At 40.3% G+C, this 23,476-nt stretch overlaps 2 protein-coding genes across 19 annotated transcripts in view; one reads left to right on the top strand and one right to left on the bottom strand.

Annotated features, from left to right (window-relative positions):
* The window catches only part of MCPH1 (microcephalin 1), a 243,065-nt gene that overhangs the window by 97,410 nt on the left and 122,179 nt on the right, over positions 1-23,476 (top strand). The window contains exons 13-14 of one of the 15 annotated variants that reach the window (XM_063637968.1): positions 11,001-11,056; positions 12,696-14,557. The exons of 11 other annotated variants lie outside the window; for them this stretch is intronic. In XM_063637968.1, coding sequence (XP_063494038.1) covers positions 11,001-11,056; positions 12,696-12,714 — 75 coding nt within the window. In that variant the 3' untranslated portion in view covers positions 12,715-14,557. Of the gene's footprint in view, positions 1-519; positions 3,470-9,544; positions 10,616-11,000; positions 11,057-12,695; positions 14,558-23,476 lie in introns of those variants that run through there. 3 more of the 15 variants (XM_055289064.2, XM_063637986.1, XM_063637975.1) reach the window with 3 other exon arrangements.
* Positions 1,364-23,476, bottom strand: part of ANGPT2 (angiopoietin 2) — a 61,935-nt gene continuing 39,822 nt past the window's right edge. For 2 of the 4 annotated variants that reach the window (XM_055289137.2, XM_055289150.2), the window contains 6 exons: positions 19,135-19,367; positions 17,504-17,634; positions 12,324-12,425; positions 11,325-11,491; positions 6,563-6,693; positions 1,364-3,087 (listed from right to left, as the gene is read on the bottom strand). In XM_055289137.2, the coding sequence (XP_055145112.1) occupies positions 2,927-3,087; positions 6,563-6,693; positions 11,325-11,491; positions 12,324-12,425; positions 17,504-17,634; positions 19,135-19,367 (925 nt within the window). In that variant the 3' untranslated portion in view covers positions 1,364-2,926. The remainder of the gene's footprint in view (positions 3,088-6,562; positions 6,694-11,324; positions 11,492-12,323; positions 12,426-17,503; positions 17,635-19,134; positions 19,368-23,476) is intronic. The other 2 variants (XM_055289143.2, XM_055289158.2) reach the window with 1 other exon arrangement.

The raw sequence follows: 23,476 nt of genomic DNA, 5'->3' as shown, positions 1-23,476 counted from the left end.
GAACGGAGAAAAACAAAAATGAAAAAAGACTGAATTCTTGGGCAGGTAGTCTTATATCTTGCTTAATGTTTTTACTGTTAATAGAGATAGAACTGATAGGTATAAAAATTATGGCTTGCTGGTGCTGTGATAACAGTTTTTATATTTTTATAGCTTGCTTAATTCCACTTCAACTTTCAAATGCTTCATTGAAAAGTTCTGGGTCCTAATTTTTTTTAAGATTAAGTAATAATTAAGTGGGTAATTTAAAGTTTGCTTGGATACAGGATTGTGCAGAAGTTGCCTTTCATGTTCAAAAATGTTAACTTGTTTGTGACAGTTTATTCATTCCAAAGATTAATAGCTGAAAGGTAGATGGTGATTTTTATCTGCCACCAGTATTGTTATTTAGCTGTTTGAGTACGCCATATGACTAAAACATAACAAGGAGTTGAACTATCTTCCCTGATCACTGTAGTTATCTAGGTTGTTGGGTTGTTTTGTTTTCATTTTTAAGATTACTGTTTGATTTCCTTTCAGCTTTATAAATGTTTTCTTAAGGAGAGAAAAAAGTTCCTCTCAGCAAAGCTGTTTGTTTGAAATACCGTGTAAGGAACTGAAGTGTAAAGTAAAAACACAAATTCCCCCCATTCTCCGTCATAAGAGATTATATATGATGCTCAATGACATCAAGAGATTTGTCCTTGAATTTTGTATCACCTGCCTACGTGGAGAATTGATATAAATTGTGTCGTTGCCAGTTTTTCCTGCATTAGCATTTCCCTGCCTAAGTATCCATCACTGTTGTCTTTCAGATATCATAGAAACTTGTTGTTGTCTTTTGAGGCTGTGAAATTTTCTTATTTTCAGTTGTTTTTCAACTTGATACAAGGCCATGATACCGTTGTTGAATTCATAAAACCTTCTTAAATATAAAGTAGATACAGTTCTAAGATAGGGAGGTTCTTGACTAGTTAAATAGTTGTTGGAAAAGTGCACCTTGGTGGAAATAAAACAGAGCCTTGACTTTGCCAGAGTCCATCATTGACTCCAAATATGTAGCAATGCCTATGTGTTCTAAAACTACGTCAAGGGGTGGGGAGAAGTTGGGGTAAAATAAATTAGATTTTAAAAGGGAATAAAGAAAAAATAACGGTAGAACACTTTAAGGTAAAGACAGACATATAGTAGATGCTAGTTGCAGACTGGACTCTGAATTTCCTTGCAAATGACTCAGAAAAGAATATATGAGAAATTGCCTTTAAATTATAAAGCTTTACACAAATGTTCATTAGTGTTAATTATACTATGAACATTTCAAAAGGAGTTAAAACTCCAGGAGTTTATGGTTTTGTAGTCCTGATTATAAAGCTGTGTTCTCAAATTTTCTTTTCTTACTTTTTTTTTTTTTTTTTTTTTTTTTTTTGAGATGGAGTCTTGCTCTGTTGCCTAGGCTGGAGTGCAGTGGTGCGATGTTGGCTCACTGCAGCCTCCGCCTCCCGGGTTCAAACATTTCTCCCTGCCTCAGCCTCCGAAGTTGGGATTACAGGCGCTTGCCACCACGCCTGGCTAATTTTTGTATTATTTAGTAGAGACGGGATTTCGCCTTGTTGTCCAGGCTGGTCTTGAACTCCTGACCTCAGGTGATCTGCCCACCTTGCCTACCAATGTACTGGGATTACAGGTGTGAGCCACTGTGCCCAGCCCTGTGTTCTCAAATTTTCTGTAAATATTTAAATATATTATGAACATCAGATTTTGTTTTTGCACTTTGAAACACCTTTTTTTTTCAGTTTGCTGATTGACATAAAAAAATCTTACTAGTGTCAATTATTCTTTTCCTTAAGTAAATTTAAGGGTGAATCTTGAGACGTATAGCTTTGTAAATGTCTTAAATAGAAGGCTTTTCTCAACCACAAATTAAATTGTAGCCTAGTTCTATAAAAATGTATCTTACTAGAAAAAAAACAGACCTCTGTTTTAGAATAGTGAGAAGATAGTAAAGTTTCTTTGTCATAGAATGAAATGTATAATTTTCCTCATCATTAAAAATATAAAGTTTTCTTATCACAAGGCACAATTAGTTCTTTCAGAAACAAGTTATAAAATTGTAAATATTATCATAAAAGTTAAACATAGGCATATCCCCTAATAAGTTATATTTAATTACTAAAAATACCTTCATATTTAACAATCAGGCAGAAAAAAATAGTACAATCTGCATATAAACTAAAATGGCACATGTTTCTGTTGATAATTTCAGAGATCCTGGAAGTTTCCACCATATAAACTTGAAATAGGTATTTGAGCATTAACGTTAAGCTGTCAACATAAATGTAAATATGCTGTTTTTGAAATAAAAATTTAAAGCACCTAAGAGATGGAGTAAAAATGCACTAACTGTTTTTCCAAATATTAAACTTCTAGTAACCTCTTCTCAGAATATCCCTGAATATGTCTTTTTATGGCTTAGATATTTTTTTCTTCCTTTTAATTGTGATAGTGTTGGTGAATTCAGGACATATGGATATTTACACAATGTATAAACAGTGCTCAGAAGAATGCAGTTCCAAGATGATCTGTATTGTATAACATAAGTGTTCTGTTTTCCAGTTATTTACTGATAAACTTGCACATAACATTCTTGGTTGTGACAGCAGAGTCTGTAAATTGTCAGTCTGATTCTCAGCCTTGGGTTCATCTTTGCATAGGTGTTCTGTCTAATCACAATTATGGATGTTGAGGGTCTTGCTTTGGTCTGTTAAGTGATGCAAGTTTAGGTGATAAAGTTTACAGGCTCTGATGTGGAGCATGTGGGTCCCGTCAGCACCGAGCACATGCTCTCTGTGGTGGGAGAGGACACAGTGCGCAGCCGTGACTTTCAGTGCATTGGGCTTAAGTCTTTGAAAATAGTTCGAGACAGTCTTCCTCAGGTGGACTTGGGTGTTTAGAAATCTGCTGGTCGGATCATCATGGTTGTGGCCTTGAGCGAATAGCCTGAGCCTTTCCAGTAGTACCACTTAATGCCGTTGAACTTATTTGTGTTCTGCCTTTGTGGATAGTACATTCCGTTCAAGTTGGAAGGACCACATGCATCAAACCACCAGCCTGTGAAAGTAAAACACAGAAGGAATTAGGAACTAGGTGATGCCAGCTGCCACCACGAAGACAGCAATACTCAGCTAAGGCAGGAGGCACGTTGCAGGCATGTGGAGTAGGCACATGCAGATGGTTGTGAGTATAGGATAGGCACTGGCAGAGGGATTGTTTTCCAGCCGTACACGCATGACATCACAGTTCCATTACTGCAAATGCTTTTACAAGCATTCTTGCACCTTTTCCCTTGTGCCGTGTAGAGAGGCCTGAATTCTCCACAGTCCTATTTGGTAAGCCCACAGTGTGTACACACTTACAGCGGGAATAAGCAAACATCTGAGGCACAGTTGGAAAACTCTCCTTCAACCAGGATTACTTTCCAGTCCCAGCAACATGGTGGGAATATATATATTCTTTATATATGTATATATAAAAACATATATTCTTTATATATGTATATATAAAAACATACACATATTCTTTATGTATATATATAAAACATACATATTCTTTGTATATATATATGAAAACATACATATTCTTTATATATGTATATGTATAAAAACATATATATATTCTTTATATATATATATATGTTGTGTTTACACATTGGCTTGTATTTCATCCAGGTTCCTACATTCTTTCCTGGTGGTAACAGCTCAGTGACTTCATTTGATTCAGGTGAATGCAGATTGGATGGAAGTTTGCGTGTTCTATTCAGAATCCTTCACATATTCAGGACTTTGACAGTTTCATAGGTCAGTCCCTTCTGGAGCTTGTCTGACTAGAGAAGTTGCTGTCCATGCAAAATGGAGCTGCTCATTAGGCTGGTTCATTCATGGTCCAGACCACTGGCTGGAATTTGACCTCTTCACAGGCAAGACCACTCCACTTTCTCTCTTGGGCTGTTTTTCCTCTCCCCAGTCTCCTTTCCAATTACATTCTCAGCCCCTAAATCTTGATTTGAGTAAGTAAATATATTGTTTCCTTGGTTATTAATGCGATTCTCCTACTCTCCTGAGAAGCTCACCACATATGGGTGGTCTAACAACCACAGCCTTCTCCAGGAGAGAGCTGGGTCCGGCATGTGGGGGAAATGGTAGACAGGAAACACAGCCCTAGGTATCTGTGGCTCCTCCACCCCACCCCTTTCCCTGCTGTTCAGCTTTAAAAAGGATGATTGTGCCAGGATGAGGGAAACAAGAAGCTTTTGCAAAATCAGTATGAGGGCATTGCTCATTGGTGTAATAATGGTCAGTAGGGAGGACCCGTGTTACCAGATGGTAGTCATATTATGTCAGGAACCAGAGGATGGCTTTTTTTTTTTTTTTTTTTTTTTTAATGAGGCCTGATTCTTTCAGCATCAAAGGCATGAAATTTAAAGACATGAAAATTACTGAATTTCATATTATTTTCATTACTAGATCCTCCTTTTGACTGTTAATGATGCTTTTTTTTTTTTTTTTTTTGAGACGGAATCTCACTCTTGTCGTCCAGGCTGGAGTGCAGTGGTGCGATCTCGGCCGATTGCAACCTCTGTCTCCCTGGTTCAAGAGATTTTCCTGCCCCAGCCTCCTGAGTAGCTGGGATTACAGGCGTGCGCCACCATGCCTGGCTAATTTTTGTATTTTTAGTAGAGATGGGGTTTTGCCATGTTGGCCAGGCTGGTCTCAAACTGCTGACCTCAGGTGATCCACCCGCCTTGGCCTCCCAAAGTGCTGGGATTACAAGTGGGGGCCACCATGCCCGGCACTGTTAATGATTCCTGTAGTGTAAATGCATCATAACTTGGGTCATCCATTTGTTTAATGTAGTAACTTTCATTTATAAAATATATTGACCATAGCTCTTCCCTTTGGTTTTCCTGGGTGAGTAACATATTAATTTTTGCAGATGTGATTTATGTTTTCTAGAAATTAAACCGTGCGAATTTTCCTGTTACTCTTTACATTCATGTTGCAGTATTGGCAGAGTTTTTGTTGCTACTTTAAATCTTTCAGTGTTTTTCAAGAACTAACTTGACAGCATTTGTCAGACTTTTTTCTTGTCTCAGTCACGAAGTAGTGTTTGTTCCTGTCAGTGTATTTCTAAACTTTTAGCAAATTAGAAAAATAACACTTTCTTTTTTTTTTTTTTTTTTTTTTTTTTTGAGGTGAAGTCTCACTCTGTCCCCCAGGCTGGAATGCAGTGGCATGATCTTGGGTTACTGCAACCTCTGCCTCCCAGATTCAAGCCGTTCTCCTGCCTCAGCCTCCTGAGTAGGAGTAGCTGGGATTACAGGCGCCAGCCACCATGCCCCGGTAATTTTTGTATTTTTAGTAGAGATGGGGTTTCAACATGTTGGCCAGGCTGGTCTGGAACTCCTAACTTCAGGTGATCCGCCCTCCTTGGCCTCCCAAAGTGCTGGGCTTACAGGCGTGAGCCACCAGGCCCAGCCAGAAAAATAACATTTTGTAAAAGCTGATTCCTGTGTTGGAACTCTCAAATGTTTCTGAATACCAACCCATCTGTTTTAAGTGACTACTACAATGGTCTTTGGCTTGTGAGTGTGGTTTTCATTGTCTGTTTTACGGTAGTGTGATACCAAAAGTAGAAAACAAGAAAGGCCTTAAAGTAGAAGATGACTCATTTTAATTTGATTTCCAATAAAAGGTTGGTTAACTCATTTGTGTTTATAGGTGTTTGCTATATATTAATGGAATCTTTTTTAAAAAGACAACTAGGACCGGGTGTGGTGGCTCACGCCTGTAATCTCAACACTTCTGGAGGTTCAGGCGGGCCTATCACTTGAGGTCAGCAGTTCGAGACCAGACTGGCAAACATGGTGAAACCCTCCCTCTACTAAAAATACAAAATTAGCCGAGTGCAGTGGTGGACGCCTATAATCCCAGCACTGGGGAGGCTGAGGCAGGAGAATCGCTTGAGCCTGGGAGGCAGGGGTTGCAGTGAGCTGCAATCACACTCCTTTCTGGACAACAAAGTGAGACTCTGTCTCAAAATAAATAAATAAACAACTGGAGACTGTGTCTCAAAGTAAATAAATAATAAATGACAACTGGAAATTCCTTGTTTGAACATTAAATTATTAGTTGGAAATATTTCTATAATCTATGTTACTGTTTTGGTTGCTACTTGGAATTTTTAACTTTTTAAATAAAGCAAAATGTAATTAAACCATCTCTCTACTATCCAGCAAGCACAAACCCAGGAGAGCTTGCTAAGAATCAAATATCCCCTCTCCTTGCCAGGGCTGGGTCCTGAGGAGACAAAGTTGGCTTGCTGACAAGTCTAGCTCCATATCATATTCTCACTTAAAACTTAGTCTAAAAAAAGTGAAAAACACATTTACGTATATCAAGCTAGTGTGTCTACGTATGAAATTGTGGACATCGTTACCAATCACAATTTGTAGTCCAAATTGCCAGCCTTTCCCTCTATGAAATCGTTCCTTGCCAATACAAATAGGAAGACAGAAAGTCATCCCTACCTCCTGTTAGCATTTGTGAACATTTGCAAATACATTTGTCGTTGTCTGCATCCTTTGTGCTAAAATCATTTCCTGGTTGGCTGATGCTGCTTATTTTGCCGGCTGTCCCTGTAAGTCCTTTAAGGTGAATCCTGTAAGCGTGCAAAGAAAAAAAAACAAATTGGCTAAGGTCATTGATTTACCGTAGTGGAAAATTTTTTGTAATGAAGAATTCCATGCTACAGAAGCGTGTTCTATACTCGTTAATGGACTAATGCATATTCTGGACAAAATATTTTGCACTGGTATAAACAGGAACCAACTTATCATCAAATCCTTCGGCAAAGAGGGATGTTTTCGTGAAACCTTCAACACATATCACTTGCACAACTATCAGAAGCGACTGTAGAGCCCTGTAATTTATTTTCCTGCTGCTTTCAGATAAACAGAAGAGAAGGAAATGCAGCACCAGGGTCTTCCTCCCAGGTCTCCAGTCATCTTCCATAGAGACGGAGTCCTGAGACAACGGGGCAGCCTCAAACATCATTTTCCGCAGGGGAGCCCGGGGGGATGGAGAATGCAGCAGACAAGGAATGGCCACTGAGTTTGGGGAAGAAATCTACAGAACGGTGCTGAAAATAAATCCTTGTGGCTGCATCGCCTCATGTCTGTATAGTAGGGTAATGTAATTGAACTTTTAGACATTGAGAAAGGAACAAATGTCAGAGTGAGTTAGACACTATTTACAATACAGACGATCCCTGACTTCCTATGGGGCAATGTTCTGCTAAGCCCACTGTATGTTGAAAATGTTCTATATTGAAAATGCATGGAATACACCTGATCTTCGGAGCATCATAGCTCAGCCCTAGCCTTCCTTAAATGTGCTCGGAACACTCACATTAGCCCACAGTCAGACAGAGCCATTTGGCAACGTGGTGCCTGCGGTGTCTGTTGTTCACCCTGGTGATGATAGGACTGACTGGGAGCTGTGGCTCGCTGCTGCTGCCCAGCATCCCGAGGGAGCACTGTGCCACGTATCACTAGCCAGGGAAAGATCCAAATTTAAATCCCAAAGTGTCGTTTCTGCTGAATGTGTATCACCTTCACACCACCGTAAAGTCGGAAAATCTTAAGTTGAACCATCGTAAGTTGAATTGCAAAAATACGGCTTACATCGGTCATCTGTGTACCTGCAAGGCGCATATAACGGAAGGGAGAAGACAATATTTTCGAGGTTGTTTTTTCTTTCTTTTTTTTTTAAATTTTTCATAACTATGCTGAAGAGTTTCTGCTGCAAAGAAGCTCCTTGGCAGATGGTTCAGGACAGACGAGAGCAGGCATTCACGTAATGGGGTATGCCATGTTGGCACGTTGAGTCCTCATGTCCTGGTGGAGAAACAGGCACACGAAGACCCAGGCGAGGAGCCTACGAAGCAAATCCTGCGATGCTGGCGGGAGAAGTGTACTTGAAGCACCAAGGTGATGCCCTTCTTTGTAAAACCTGCTAATGTTTGCTAGCTGCCACATTGGAATAATGTAATTTCTAACAGTTTGTATTGGAAGAATACAAAGAAGAGAGAAAATGTTCTTTTAGTTCTATCTGCTGGTCGGGCCAGGCCGGGTGCTTACACCTGCATGCACACTGGATGCTTATAACCACCCGCAGGGGTGGCCGCCATCTTTGTTTTGGCACTGAAAGTTACTGAGGTTCAGAGATGTAAACTTGTCCGAGGCCAGACTCTTAACTCATGGAGGGAGGATTTGCACCAGATGCAGCAAACCCCTCTGCCATGTTTCAACACTGGTGCACACCTAAACAAAGATGTTTGTTGAAGAAGTTGTGAAAAGATGAGGGTGGGGCCATGTGATGTAGAGTTCCGTAAGTGTTGCTCCTAAGTGACTTCAGTATTAAGGCCGCCCTAGAAACTTCATCCTAAGGCATGAACTGGACATGGGAGTGTCAGTATTTTCCTATGTGTTTCAAAAGTGAGACTGGCCGTAGCTCAGGCTCTAAATGCCTGCTGCAAAATGCAAATGTCATAAATATTCATCTTTGTTGGGATTTTGAAATACTTTCTTTCCATTGTCTTCCCATTAATCATAGACAGGATTGAGATAAACCACTTCCCTTGCTTATCTTTTAACTCTCTCTTGTCTCCTTTGAACATGTTTAGTTCTCACGGAACTTGTTAAATTTTCCCCAGAGGCAAGAAAAATAAGGGAGAATACTGTTTTTTATGAGTCTGTGTTAGAAAGGTTTTATATAATTTTAGGCCCTTTTATGGCCCACTGGTTTAAAGTGCTTTCTTTAAAATTTGGTTATTAAGAATGGCCACGTTCTTGAAGTTGCTTTACATTGGTATGGGTTGGTTTTTTTTTTTCAATCTCTGCAGCTTTGCCAGGGATGATTTTATATAACAGTGGAATAAAGAGGTAACATCAACATTAACAATTAAACCTCAGTGTTATATAAAACTGCCAGGATGTGTGTGAAAAGTGACCAATTTTTAAGGTTTGACGTACACATAGCTTTTAGTTTTACTGGAAACAAATTCTGTTGATGCATTTATCCATTTCTTATAACATGTATGTTCCAGTTTTCCAACACTTGGAGAGCATTTCTTCCGGAAAAAAATCCCTTACATGCTGCATACAACTGGCGTCTCAAAGCATTTGCAGTTATAAAAAGTTTCAGTCCCTTCACAGTTCTCTTATCGTGCTAGCATCATGTTTTATTAGGATAATAATTTTTGAGGTAATATCTATTTTATCTTGCCAAGCAAATTAAGCTTTAAACCAATGTGTGTGTTTTTCTAAATGGCCTATCCAAAAATTGATTGCCTTTCTAAAGGAAATATCTGTTAAGAACCATCTCAGTTTAAAATATTTTTATAATGTCAGCGTACAAGGGTAATGACCCATTTTGTAAAATTCTTCTTACACAAACAGCCTAATCCTTAATTTTTGTGCTTTTTTTTTTTTTTAATTCTTCTGTTGTAGATTCCTAACTGTTGCCAGTTGAAAAAATATTTAACTTGGAGGTAAAACAGTGACCAACCACTTGTGTCTCAAAATTCATTGAAGTTTTGATCTCTTTGGAGTCAAGTTGCAACTGCTGTGAGGCCCAAACACCTGTCTTCTCATTCATCTCGGTTGTTGCTTCTCCAGGAGAGCCTGATCTTTCCATAATGAGAATAGTGAATATGCTTCACTGATGTTTAAAGAGTCACATCCATGTATATCTGTTTCTCAAACATGCTTCTGCATTTTCGTTCACTGTTTGTAAAGCAAGGCGTACTGGGCATTGTAGAGTTTTCAGTTGGTTGTTCAGGCAACTTGACGTTGAGCCACTTCTCTGTGCTGCCCACCACAGTCCTCCCCTGGGCAGCCTGCTCAAGGACTTTAACACTGTGTCTGCTTTCAGACTGTCAGGTCGTGGAGCAGAGTGTCTGACTTGGGCATTAATGAGATGAAGACGATACTGTAGGTCAGATGATGACTGTTCTTGTGATGTTCGTGTTGACCTTCGTTTGCTAATTTCTGACCTCGAAGTGGGTGTTTCGTAATGTGTGCTCCATGATCACCAGGCGCCACCAGTCTGTGCTCTTTAGACTCCTTTAGGCTGGTGTTGATGCCACTGGGCACACAGTCCCACTTCTCTGCCCCTACCATTGTACACACATTTCGGAGTGCCTCTATGTGACTTGTGTACCAGCATTACTGTGCATGTGGCTTCACCATACTTATCTTGCACACTAGGTTGTCAAGTCCCATTGCTGTTGTCTGTCTCTACTCTCATGGCATTTTAGAAGCAGAAAGTAAATTCCCGGTCAAGGTTGCCCATGCTATTACTTAGGATTATTGCCACCAAATGGGTGAGGACAAGGCAAACACCCAGGGAATGCTGTGAATCTGATGTATTTCCTGTAGAGGAGAGTAGAGTTGACTAACCGTCCCACCTAACTGCCATCTCTAAACTTGACAACTAATCTTGACTTTGAGATTGAACACAGTTGAATGTGTTTAAACTTCATAAAGACAGATTAACTTTTGAAACCTTTTGGAATAAAACAGCACGGTCACAAGTATCCATCATTTATGCTATTCGTATGACATATTATCATTAGGAACACTTACCATTCATTGATTTTACAAATATCTGTGAAAGCCAATTATCTACCAGGCAGAGTTCTTCTAGGCTTTAAAGATACACACTAAACACAACGGACAAAATACTGTTTGTAAGAAGTTTCTTTTGTATTGTTATAACCAAAGTTAGAATTTTAAACCCAGAGAAAAAGAAGTAATAATCTGAGAAACAAGATGTTTTTCTGTTTAAGGTAATATAAGAGTAGTTTAGCTCTTGGTTAAATTGTTGTGGTTCTCATTTTCTGGAATAGTCACCTGGCAAATCTTTTAATTTTTTTTTCTTTCTTTTTTTTTTTTTTTTTTTGAGATGGAGTCTTGCTCTGTCGCCCAGGCTGGAGTGCAGTGGCACGATCTCAGCTCACGGTAAGCTCCACCTCCTGAGTTCACGCCATTCTTCTGCCTCAGCCTCCTGAGTAGCTGGGACTACAGGCGCCCGCCACCACACCCGGCTAATTTTTTTGTATTTTTAGTAGAGACGGGGTTTCACTGTGTTCGCCAGGATGGTCTTGATCTCCTGACCTCATGATCCGCCCACCTTGGCCTCCCAAAGTGCTGGGATTACAGGCGTGAGCCACTGCGCCTGGCCACAAATCTTTTAATTTTTTCTTTAAATTACCATGAACTCACTTACCTATAATTGAGTTCTTCACTTGAGAGATAGAAATGTTCATACAATGAGTAAGCCTCGTTCCCTTCCCAGTCTTTAAGGTGTATTTTAAGCACATAGCGTTGCTGATTAGTCACTTGCGAAACAAACTCATTTCCCAGCCAATATTCTCCTGAAGGGTTACCAAATCCCTGTAAGGCAAGTTCTTAAATTCAGTTACTTAATGTAATTTTTTCTTTGTATATTTGAAGTGGATAGTCCTTCAACTTAACATAGAATAACTATCAAATAGCAGAAATTACTTCTGGTGCTGTGACAATTCAGGGTCCTTCCCAACGGAAAATGGATTTTAAACAGGTCAGTTATTAGACACTAAGCTGCTGCTGGAAGAAAATTTGTATTAGGATAATGAGAACTACTTGGGGAGCCACCAGCAGAAGCCTTGGCATAAACAGCTCAGTTCATGGAAATGTGAAGCACCATTAAACAGTCGGCTTACCAAAAAAACGCTGAGTCTACCTTTAAAAATAAGCTAAGTAGTGGCAGCCTTGTTTTTTTGAGAGTCTTACTCTGTCGCCCAGGCTGGAGTACAGTGGCATGATCTCAGCTCACTGCAACCTCTGCCTCCCGGGTTCAAGCGATTCTCCTGCCTCAGCCTCCTGAGTAGCTGGGATTACAGGTGTGCGCCACCACACCTGGCTAATATTTGTATTTTTAATAGATACAGAGTTTTGTTATGTTGGCCAGCTGGTCTCCAACTCTTGACCTCAGGTAATCCATCTGCCTCGGCTTCCCAAATTGCTGGGATTATAGGCTTGAGCCAGCACGCCTGGCTGCAGCTTTTGTTTTGATACAGTTTACCTTATACTGGCCATTCTTTAAAGGGGAGACTGAAACACCAATTTTAAAAACTACGTCAAAAGTCATTGGTTAGTTTGGGATTGGTGGTTAAGGTTCTGCAGATCTTGAAAGCTATCTTTTACAAGGGAAATGCTTTTCCGATGCCTTAAAGAATGTCCATACCACTTTATATTCTTTCCAAGTCCTCTGAAAATCAACGCTGCCATCCTCACGTCGCTGAATAATCGTCCACCCGCCTCCACTAGCTTCCATGTCACAGTAGGCCTGCAAACGGGAACGTGGGGTATAAGTGACAGAGCCCCGCCACCCACCCTTATGTAGCAGAAGCGGGAGGAATGTAGACCCTGAGTACAGGACTCGGCCGAGAGGGTTCTCTGCGATATAAGGCATGGAGTACACCATCGGGGTTGTCTAAGAAACAGATGGTTTCAAATAAATTGAAAGTGATGGATTTTAAATGATGGTGAAACATAAACAGTAATATAATATAAAGTGTTGATGAGAATATGACTCACTTGTCATCGTCTGTTCCAGGCTAAAGACCCCACCCTGATGGCTGGCCCAGAGATTGCTGTTTTTTAGAGATTCATCGTGAATGGCACATTTTGGCAGATTGGCCCCGAACCCCACATCTCCATCCTGCAGAAAACCGTTGACTTGTGTTCACAGCCTTGAAACCTTTCACTAAACGCCAGCCCCTGCTAGCTCCACAGAGAGCTATGTGAAGGGGATACTCTTTGATCATAGGGTTTGGAGGACTCCTGTTACATTCTCATACTGTGGGGTTGTTTGGCTTCCTTTATGTGCAATACTAATTGATTTTTTGGTTCACATCTGAGCACACGGCCTTGAGGCTCCAGTGTCCTGGTGCAAGGTGTGTGACCTGAGCTTGGCTTAGCATCTTGGTTCAGGCTTCTCTGTACATTGCTCCCTGCCCACAGTTTTTCTCTAAGCAACTCTTTTCATTTCTGGTCTTAAACTGGCTCTGTGGGTTTAAACTCTGTCCAGAACGCAGAATTCTGTCTTAAGCTAAGCGCATGCATGCTCAGTTTCAACTCAGCTGGAGTTTTATTATGAAATTAAAAACCCCTGAAAATAAGATTACATAAATAGTTTTAAATAATAAGATTGCAGTAGAACTAAATATGTTTTCCAGAAAGTAAGATAACTTTTCTGCCACATACAAGGTAGGAAATATTGAAGTTAAGGTTCAAAACCAATTATAAATATTCTTCGTTTGTTGTGCCCCATGGTCTTTTTGAGAATAACGGAGGCGATTTGGCAGGGTAAGCTTCAACGTGCACTGTTCTCTGTTTACGAGTTAGAATCCTAAAGAGGAGAGCGAAAAGAGAACCAAGAGAGTGCTAGTCCTGTTCTTTCATTTCCTACATGAGGAAGGAGGAGTGCAGAGGAAGTGCAGTGGCTGCCTGATGCCTCATTACCAGTGCAACCAGAGAACTGTCCCTGGAACAGCCTGGTCTGCAGGAGACTTCTCCCCAGCATGGTTCTGGTTTCTCTCCAGAAAGGTCACCCGGCTCGTATTGCCTTCCCCAATGGCACTCATGTTTGGAAAGATAGGTGCCATTATTGAAAATAACATTTATTAAGAAGAAAATTATTTCCTCATTTTAAGTTAATCTGATGTAGAAAATCAGTCTGCTCAAGCTAACCCCTTGTTATCACTCTGTATTGCTATGATTCTTATTATCATTGCTACACACCGCTCTCATCCAAGCACTCTGCCAGATACTTTGTGTATATTATCTGTAATCTCACAGCAACTCTGCTGTACTATCATAATTCTGCATTTTTGAAAGGAGAAAAGATTTAGTAAACTTAGATTTTGATCAGTTACTCACCTACTAAGTGATATATAGGATTTGAATAAGGTCTCTTGAATTCTGTTATGTTTTTTGCCAATGACATCATGCTGCCAAAAACAGAGAAACCTGACCCTTTGCTAAATAGGCCAAAAGTCCCTCAACACAGTTCCAAGTTTAAATCAGTTCGTGAATAATACTGCCTCTTATTTGCCTGCGGTCAACAAAATGGTCAGTGCTGCCCACTTCTATCAATATGTCTTTTTAAAAATCTATTTCATAAACCGGCTGAATAAGCTACATTGGTTTGAGGATTCATGTACGTATATTGAAGTTAATTCTGTGTCCTAAATGGTATGCTCTTGGGTTGAAAGCATTGATATGGTTCTTGGTGAGCCTATCCTTGTTCCAAGAATGTTTGATTCTTCAGTGTCAAAATCACTGCTACGAAGTTACCAATACTTAAATACATGTTCTGTCTTTTTCAGAGAACAAGTTTATCTTGTTATGGAAGTCAGAGGCAAGACCCTCAAATGTCTGAGAGTCACTGCCAGCACATAAATGATTTGAGCCATATCAGTATTTGCTTTGATTCCATTACTGATGATGATAAGGTTATTAGAACATTTTCTTAGTACTTCATCCAGGTTTTTAGAAAAAAGAGCAGAGGATTTGTAAAAACTAGAATATTAGGGTTAATTGGACTATAAAACTTGGAGAGAAAGACAGTGTTCAAATAGAGTTATCCACCCAGCCAGAAGGTACTGAGTAAAAGTGCTGAAATCAATTATATCAGGATCAGAAAAGCAGAAGTCCTCAGATACTTCCCAAGACCTTACCACTCCAGTTACAACAAACCTAAGGGCAGTTAATATTTTTAATCTGTCCACTGCTGCATGGTGCAGGAACCTGATATCTTTCTATAAAGCTTGATGTTTTTCAGCAAATAATACTTGACTTGCTTCAACTCTGAGGCAATGATTAAGTGACGGGTTAAATAGCAAACATAGAGACAAACATTAGGAGTCAGGTGTCCTGTGAATTTAGGGAAGGAAATGACCATGTCTCTAGCAAAAGCATACATGCTTTTGATGAATGCCATCTTGCAGTCTCTCTCTCGTACAAGAACCTAATGAATTTTTCAAAACTAAAGCTGCAATATATTGGCCTTTTAGGAAAAGATCTGCTCAAAGACCAATTGAACATTCTTTTCTTGAATTAGATAAACCAGGGCAGAATCGGGTCCCCTGCCAGGCAGAGAAGTTGTCTGGTAGTCTTTGAAGGCAGTGAAAATGGTGACCACTCGCATTTACTGTCCCACGTTCTACCCCAGGGGCCGTCCCTGTGTTGTCACAACCCCCAAGGCTGAGGGTATCATGTTGTGTTACAGATGGGGAAACGGAGCTGTCAGAAAGGTTAAATGACTTGCCCAGAGCCACAAATGTCAGAGCCAGAATTTACATCCAAATCTGTCTATCTCTCCCTGGATCAGATTGTGAGTTATGGAGTCTTAAGTGTGGAAGGGAATTTAGAGGTAACAATTGACACCACTTATTTTCGAGATTAGAAAATTGAGGTTTTTGAAAGCTTATTGTTCCCTGCTTTGTAAATGAGTTTCTTTTACTGCAAGTGTTTAAAGGGAATATAAATCCTAATGTTTCCAATCATGACCTGAGGGTCATATAATCCCAGAGTACTATATATTTTCATCTTTCTACAGAATATTTCAGTCATTCTGGGGCCCGTGGGGTAGGACAGTGCACAGGGGTGGGAAGCTTGCACTTAGGCTGAGAAACATAGATGCAACAATATGATGGGGCTGCATGGTTAGTGGCTATCCCTCTGCGTCAGTGTCCATGGCATCCCCATTTCACACGCATCCTCTGTCCCCCCTCTTGACACTCCTGTCCCCAGGCCAAGAACATGCCAACATCTGGTGACAGAAAAAGGCATGCACAGAATTGTCATGAAAACCAGATAGCAAAAGAGATTGAAAGGCTTAGCCTAGAGTCTGTTTGTTGCCTTTTCATCCACAGCCGACTGTGTTGTTTGTGGGTTTGTTCCCCTCCTTCCCTGTTGTATGGCTTCTAGGACATTAACTAATTTTCAGGGTTGATTTAACACAGCATGAATGAATTAGAAAGGTTTCTTTGGAAAGCATTATGTGGAATAGCACAATATTTATCTTTTCCCTTCATAATCAAGATATATGTTACTGTTTCAAGTTCCAGGTCTTTAAAACCCTAATGCTTGTGTTTTTAAAATGTTTTTCTTTGATACTGTGTTAAATACTTAGGATAATGCTCAGTTTAAAGAGATAATACTTCCAAGAGCCTCGAAAATTTCCATTTTGGAACAGTATCCAGTGTATTCTCTGTAGTTATTTGTGTTGGTTCAATATGTAGCTGCTTTTACATTTATATGCAACATATTTATAGACATTTAATATATACAGTTATCCAGTAGCTACATAACACTTCACCACACTGATTCTCGTGTAATATCATTCTGCCCTATCAAATATTTAAGAGAAGTCACATTGAAATATTCTCCAGAAGTGATTTTTTTTTTTTTTTCTCATCTAAAGTTCAGTGTCTCCCAAAGCACCTTCAGGAGTCAGGCTCTCTGAGTGAGACTGCAGAACTAGGAATGACTGAGGTAAGCTGTGTTGTGGCTTTGCCTGCTGTGAGTACTGACTGTCCACTCACGTTACATGCAGTAATTGGACATATGCCTTGAAGTGAACTCCCCTGTTTGAGAAGAAAATGAACGCTGTCTTTATGGTGTGTTTCGGGTCTTCCAGACTGCATTAAATAAGGTTAGAATCACCTGCCCCAGCGGTTCTCATGGTGTGGACCTCAGAATCCTGCGTGTCCCCCAGACCATGTCAGCACGTCCACAGGTTGAAACTGTTTTCACGATGCTAAGACACCACTGGTCTGTGGCCCTGTGTTAGCGTTTGCTCAGATAGAGCAAAAACCGTGGTGGGTAAAACTGCTACCATCCTTGTGTAAGGCAGAGCAGCGGGAGCAAACTGTGCAAGTCACTGTGCAGTCACACACACAAAAAGAAAGGAACACTACTGTCACTGAAAAATGACATTGGCACGACAGTAGAAATTATTAATTTCACGAAACCTCTATGGCTGATGCACTATGGTTATTCGACCTTCGCTTTTTGGAAGATACTTTCTTTAAAATTAAGGAAATGAGTCTGACACCTCAGGAAAAACAACTGACAGTATGCATTATTCAAGCAAAATGCAAGGAGAATATATTTCTTGCGGAAGATAAGATAGACATTTCTACTTCATTCATATGCAGCTTCTGTATTTTCTGTACAGCAATGGAACTTAGATCCCTTGGCAAGCGCTCTAGGTGAGGTAGCTGCCCCGTAACTGTGGCTTTGTACTGTGTGGGGTTGGGGAAGATCTTTGGGGGAGACTTCTGCTCTCTGGTTCCTCACCCTCTAAAGCGGCCTGCCTGGAGCCAGGGCGTTAGTAAGGGGAGACGAATACCTCACCTTGATCTCTTCTGTAGAATTAGGGAATGTTAAAGTGTAGATGCCATTCGTGGTGTGCCCTGATTTGAATACTTCAGCACAGTCTCTGAAGCTGATTTGTTCTTCTTTAGCAGCAGTGGGGTCCTTAGCTGCTTTTAAAAAATAGTAAGACATTTCAATGGAATTCATGAAAGGACAAAGACTTGTTATTTCAAGACACAATCATTTGGTGAGTTTTATTACTTTGGAATTTTTAAGTAAGCAAAAGGCTGTGCCACTTTTTTAACCTTTCTATAAAGTTTCCTTTCAGCCTGTTTTCTTATTATTTCTCAAAAGATTAATACTTACTTTTTGGTCATTAATTCCATGTAATTAAAATACTTCAAATAATCCACACTTCCTTTGATGATCATGAATTACATGTAACGAAAGTACTTCACAATCACATAAATTATTACTTTTGAAGATCTTTCATCTTGAGTAGAATAGGGTAAACTTAGTATGGAAGAATTTAAAAAGAATGTCCGTAAACACTGTTATCTGTATCATGACCCCATTGCCTGTCCTTTGAGGCCATTGTCCCACTGAGGACATAGTGTGGTGCAGTGACACAATGTCAGCTCACTGCAACCTCCTCCTCCCAGGTTTAACTGATTCTCCTGCCTCAGCCTCCCGAGTAGCTGGGATTGCAGGTGCCCACCACCACGCCCAGCTAATTTTTTTTTTTTTTTTTTTTTTCGAGACAGAGTCTCGCTCTGTCGCCCAGGCTGGAGTGCAGTGGCGCAATCTCGGCTCACTGTAAGCTCCGCCTCCCGGGTTCACGCCATTCTCCTGCCTCAGCCTCTCCGAGTAGCTGGGACTACAGGCGCCCGCCACCACGCCCGGCTAATTTTTTGTCTTTTTTAGTAGAGACGGGGTTTCACTGTGGTCTCGACCTCCTGACCTCGTGATCCGCCCGCCTCGGCCTCCCAAAGTGCTGGGATTACAAGCGTGAGCCACCGCGCCCGGCCGCTAATTTTTGTATGTTTAGTAGAGACAGGGTTTCACCATATTGGCCAGGCTAGTCTCGAACTCCTGACCTCAAGTGATCTGCCTGCCTCAGCCTCCCAAAGTGCTGGAATTACAGGCGTGATCCACCACACCTGGGCCTTCTCTCCAATATATAAGAGAAGCTGCAAAGTAAAACAATAATAAGGAAAGCAAAATGTGCTTAAGAACCTGGCAAGATAAGGGAACTAGCATCTCTTAAGTGCCAGTTTATGCCACTCACTGAGAGTATTATCTCATTTAATCTTAATCACCATCCTATGGGTCTGATATTATTTTTCGTATGTAAAACCTAACTAAATAAATCAATATCTGTCATGGTTTAGTAATTTGCCCAGTCTCATCCGTCTAATTAATGATGGAACTAACTAAAAGTAGGCTCTTTACTGCCATGAATCAAAAGTATGTTTGGGGTGTTTGCTTCATAATAATTAGTATAACATATATTTCCCCTTCTCTTCTTCCTTCATTTTAATTGGTAGATATTTCATATGAAATATATGAGAAATAGTGCCTTTTCTGAAAAAGGAGAAGTTTTTAGTCTTTTGAGAGTTTTACTGACTAAAGGTTATTAAAGCTGAAGAAAACATGATATGTAAACTTACAATTTGATGTGGACATCATAGTCAGTAAGTTATTAACTGTCTCCATGAGATCATGTTGCTGCTTTTGAAGAACTGAATTATTCACCGTGGCAGTCACTATTTTTTTCTCTAGTTCTTCAATGATGGAATTTTGCTTGGATACTAACACCTGTAGCTGATCTTTCTCTTCTTTTATTGACTGTAGTTGGATGATGTGCTTGTCTTCCATAGCTAGCACCTTCTTTTCTAGGAAACTTGTAAGGAAAAGAATTGTTAGTTAGTGAAGACTATTCTAATGAAATATTTTATATTTATTGAATTTCTACTTCTCCAAGGCACTCTGTTAAGATATCGTAGTGGTTATAAAGTAATAAGATGATACCAGAGCCCTAAGGAATCTCTGAAACTTGCTGAGAAGGTTAGATATATAAATGTGTGTATATGTGTAAACGTATAAGCATATATGTATGTACCTGCAGACTTATGCATACACACAAGAAAAGGTACCCCATCTGGCCCCGGATAGGTGGGACATGGGCGTGACATGTATTAGATGCTAAAGCGCTCAGAAGAAGGGTGCTGCTCTTTCAAGCTTAGTGCTCATGAAGTGCTTTTTTGAGAAGGGAGAGTTTCAACTGGGCTGGACCCTTAGGTAGGATATCAGCTTTCTCCTAAACTATTTATATTTTAATGTTAATCCTAGTGATATTATGCTATGTGAGAAATACACCTTCATGGGGAGGTGAATACTTCTCCCAGACTCAAGTCGTGGCTTACCAGCCCTGCAACTTGGAATAGTTTACTTAGTCACCCTATGCATTAATGTTCTCACCTGTAAATTAGGATAATATTACCTAGGTCATGGGGTTGGTAATATTATCCTAATTTAAGACAAATGAGTCTTAAAATGTAAATGCTTAGACTAGCACATGCCACACAGTAACACTCAATGAGTTTGTTAACGTTAATATCAACATCATTATTCCCATTTCCAATGCGGAAATTGAAACTTAGGGACATTGAAGGCTGGGCTCAGTGGCTCACGTCTATAATCCCAGCACTTTGGGAGGCTGAGGCAGGTGAATCACTTGAGGCCAGGAGCTCGAGAGCATGCTGGCCAACATGGTGAAACCCTGTCTCTACTAAAAATACAAAAATTAGCCAAGTGTGGCACATGAATGTAATCTCAGCTACTGAGGAGGCTGAGGCAGGAGAACTTCTTGAACCTGGGAGGTGGAGGTTGCAGTGAGCTGCGATTCTGCCATTGCACTCCAGCCTGGGCAACAGAGTGAGACATCATCTCAACAAAAAAAGAAAAGAAATGTAGGGACAATGAATCACATACCTAAAGTCACACACAACAGGTGGCAGGGGCAGAATCCAATCCCAGAACTTTCTGACTCTGAAATCTGCTTATCTCCTTTTAGTGTGCCCCGCTTCCTTCTCTAAAAAATCTAACCAGCACTATCACGTGTACTTAATACATAACAGTTAATATGTGAGCCAGGCCCTTGAAAAGCCTTTTTTTTTTTTTTCTTTTTTTGAGATGGAGTCTCACTCTGTCACCCAGACTGGAGTGCAAGGGCGCCATCTCGGCTCACTGCAACCTCCACCTCCCGGGTTCAAGCGATTCTCCTGTCTCAGTCTCCCGAGTAGCTGGGACTACAGGCATGTGTCACCACGCCAGGCTAATTTTTTGTATTTTTAATAGAGACGGGCTTTCACTGTGTTAGCCAGGATGGTCTGGATCTCCTGACCTTGTGATCCTCCTGCCTCTGCCTCCCAAAGTGCTGGGATTACAGGCATGAGCCACCACGCCTGGCCAAAAAGCTTTTAAAAATTATTTAGAGAGCTGGTAAAATTATGCTATGTAAGTCCTAAGATATTTTATTAATGGTTATATAGTTTGCCTTTCTAATTTCAACTTATAAACATACGTTACTATCAATATGTTCAATGAAGAGCATACCACTTTTAAACTAACAATAGTTCCCGTCCGTTAAGCCAGAGGAAACAAATCCAAGAGAGTAGAGACTGTGTGTTTGAGAATGTTAACTGTTTCCCAGCAACAAACTCAAAGACATGCACAGTCAAGGTACTTGGCAGGTTTGTTTTTTTCGTTTTTTTTTTTGTTTTTTTTTTTTTTGAGACGGAGTCTCACGCTGTTGCCTGGGCTGTTGTGCAGTGGCACGATCTCAGCTCACTGCAACCTCCGCCTCCTGGGTTCAAGCAGTTCTCCTGCCTTAGCCTCCCAAGTAGTTAGGATTACAGGCGCACCGCCACGCCCAGCTAATGTTTTGTATTTTTAGTAGCGACGTCGTTTCATTATGTTTGCCAGGCTGGTCTCAAACTCCTGACTTCCTGATCTGTCCGCCTCGGCCTCTCAAAGTGCTGGGATTACAGGCATGAGCCACCATGCCTGGCCGGCATTTTTTTTTTTTTAAAGAAGATACAAGAGGAAAATTGGACAGCCTGACACTACATTGTTCAGCACCTAAAGAGGCTTTCTGTGATAACTGCAGGAAAAGCAGCAACTAAAGATGTTTCAGTATCTTCATTTTATTTGTACAAGGCCAGTAAATAAAGCTTTCAAAATATAGACACTTTTAAAAATAGAAAAACAGTGACCAGATGTCAGATTCCTCTCTCTGACATTTTCCTTCCAATAAAAAGTTCAGTACACATGAATTTACACATTGGAAGTTTTGTTTTAAAGGAAGGGGACCTCATATTCCCTTTTTTGAGTCATGTATAAGTCAGCTATCTTATTTAATAATGAAATATATCAATGATGGCATCTTTATGTTTCAGAATTATTTTCTGGCTACTAAGAAGTTACCACATCTTCTGTTAATGTCACATTAGAAGCTAGTGGACTATTCTATACATTTCTTTTTTTTAATTTTATTATTATTATACTTTAAGTTTTAGGGTACATGTGCACAACGTGCAGGTTTGTTACATATGTATGCATGTGCCATGTTGGTGTGCTGCACCCATTAACTCGTCATTTAGCATTAGATATATCTCCTAATGCTATCCCTCCCCCCTCCCCCAACCCCACAACAGTCCCCAGAGTGTGATGTTCCCCTTCCTGTGTCCATGTGTTCTCATTGTTCAGTTCCCACCTATGAGTGACAACATGCGGTGTTTGGTTTTTTGTCCTTGCAATAGTTTGCTGAGATTGATGGTTTCCAGTTTCATCCATGTCCCTACAAAGGACATGAACTCATCATTTTTTATGGCTGCATAGTATTCCATGGTGTATATGTGCCACATTTTCTTAATCCAGTCTATCGTTGTTGGACATTTAGGTTGGTTCCAAGTCTTTGCTATTGTGAATAGTGCCGCAATAAACATACGTGTGCATGTGTCTTTATAGCAGCATGATTTATAATCCTTTGGGTATATACCCAGTAATGGGATGGCTGGGTCAAATGGTATTTCTAGTTCTAGATCCCTGAGGAATCTCACACTGACTTCCACAATGGTTGAACTAGTTTACAGTCCCACCAACAGTGTAGAAGTGTTCCTATTTCTCCACATCCTCTCCAGCACCTGTTGTTTCCTGACTTTTGAATGATGGCCATTCTAACTGGTGTGAGATGGTATCTCATTGTGGTTTTGATTTGCATTTCCTGATGGCCAGTGATGATGATCATTTTTTCTATACATTTCACTAGCTTTTCTGAGAAGGCATATGAAGAGCAGAGAAAAATTATTTTCCCACCTACTTGATAAAGAAACCTTGAACCGGCAATTTAACACTGCTGTGAATTATCTAAAACCTCCTGAATCACTTTGCACTTACTTTCCTAGGAAGCAAAAGCATGTGAAATTGACATGCACGTTTCACTGAGTGATAGTTGGGTTCAGATCACGTCTGAGAAAATGGAGACCCTGAGAATTCACCTTTGGTGTCACGAGCACCTTCAGGCGAAAGGAAGGAGTGTTGGGCTGGGAATCCGACCTCTGCACATGTCTTCCTATGTCACATGGGCAGCCATCCTGCTGTGAACATCAGGTGCATGTCTTTCTAGGTGAATATCTAAATAAAGCTCTATGTAAAATGAAGACATTTGATTTGATGACCTCTCAGGTCCCTTTTAGTTCAAATGATCTGTAAATCCACCTTTTTTTGACAGTAACATTTTCTGAATCTTTAACCCTGCAAACAATATTAACCAGCCAAGGAACTGGCTACCCATTACATGTCTCGCCCATGAGCAATAACAATCAGCATTAATAATAATTATTAGATATTCAATTGTAGCTCTTAAATGTATTCCAGCCCCCTGATCATTGTAAATCAGTATGTAATTTTGGAGAGTTGGGGGTCTCTCTTTGTTGCCCAGTTTGGTAT

This window comes from Symphalangus syndactylus, chromosome 1 (genome assembly GCF_028878055.3).
Source record: "Symphalangus syndactylus isolate Jambi chromosome 1, NHGRI_mSymSyn1-v2.1_pri, whole genome shotgun sequence".
In the NCBI taxonomy this organism is placed as follows: domain Eukaryota; kingdom Metazoa; phylum Chordata; class Mammalia; order Primates; family Hylobatidae; genus Symphalangus; species Symphalangus syndactylus.
This window is presented reverse-complemented; position numbering and strand designations above follow the sequence as displayed.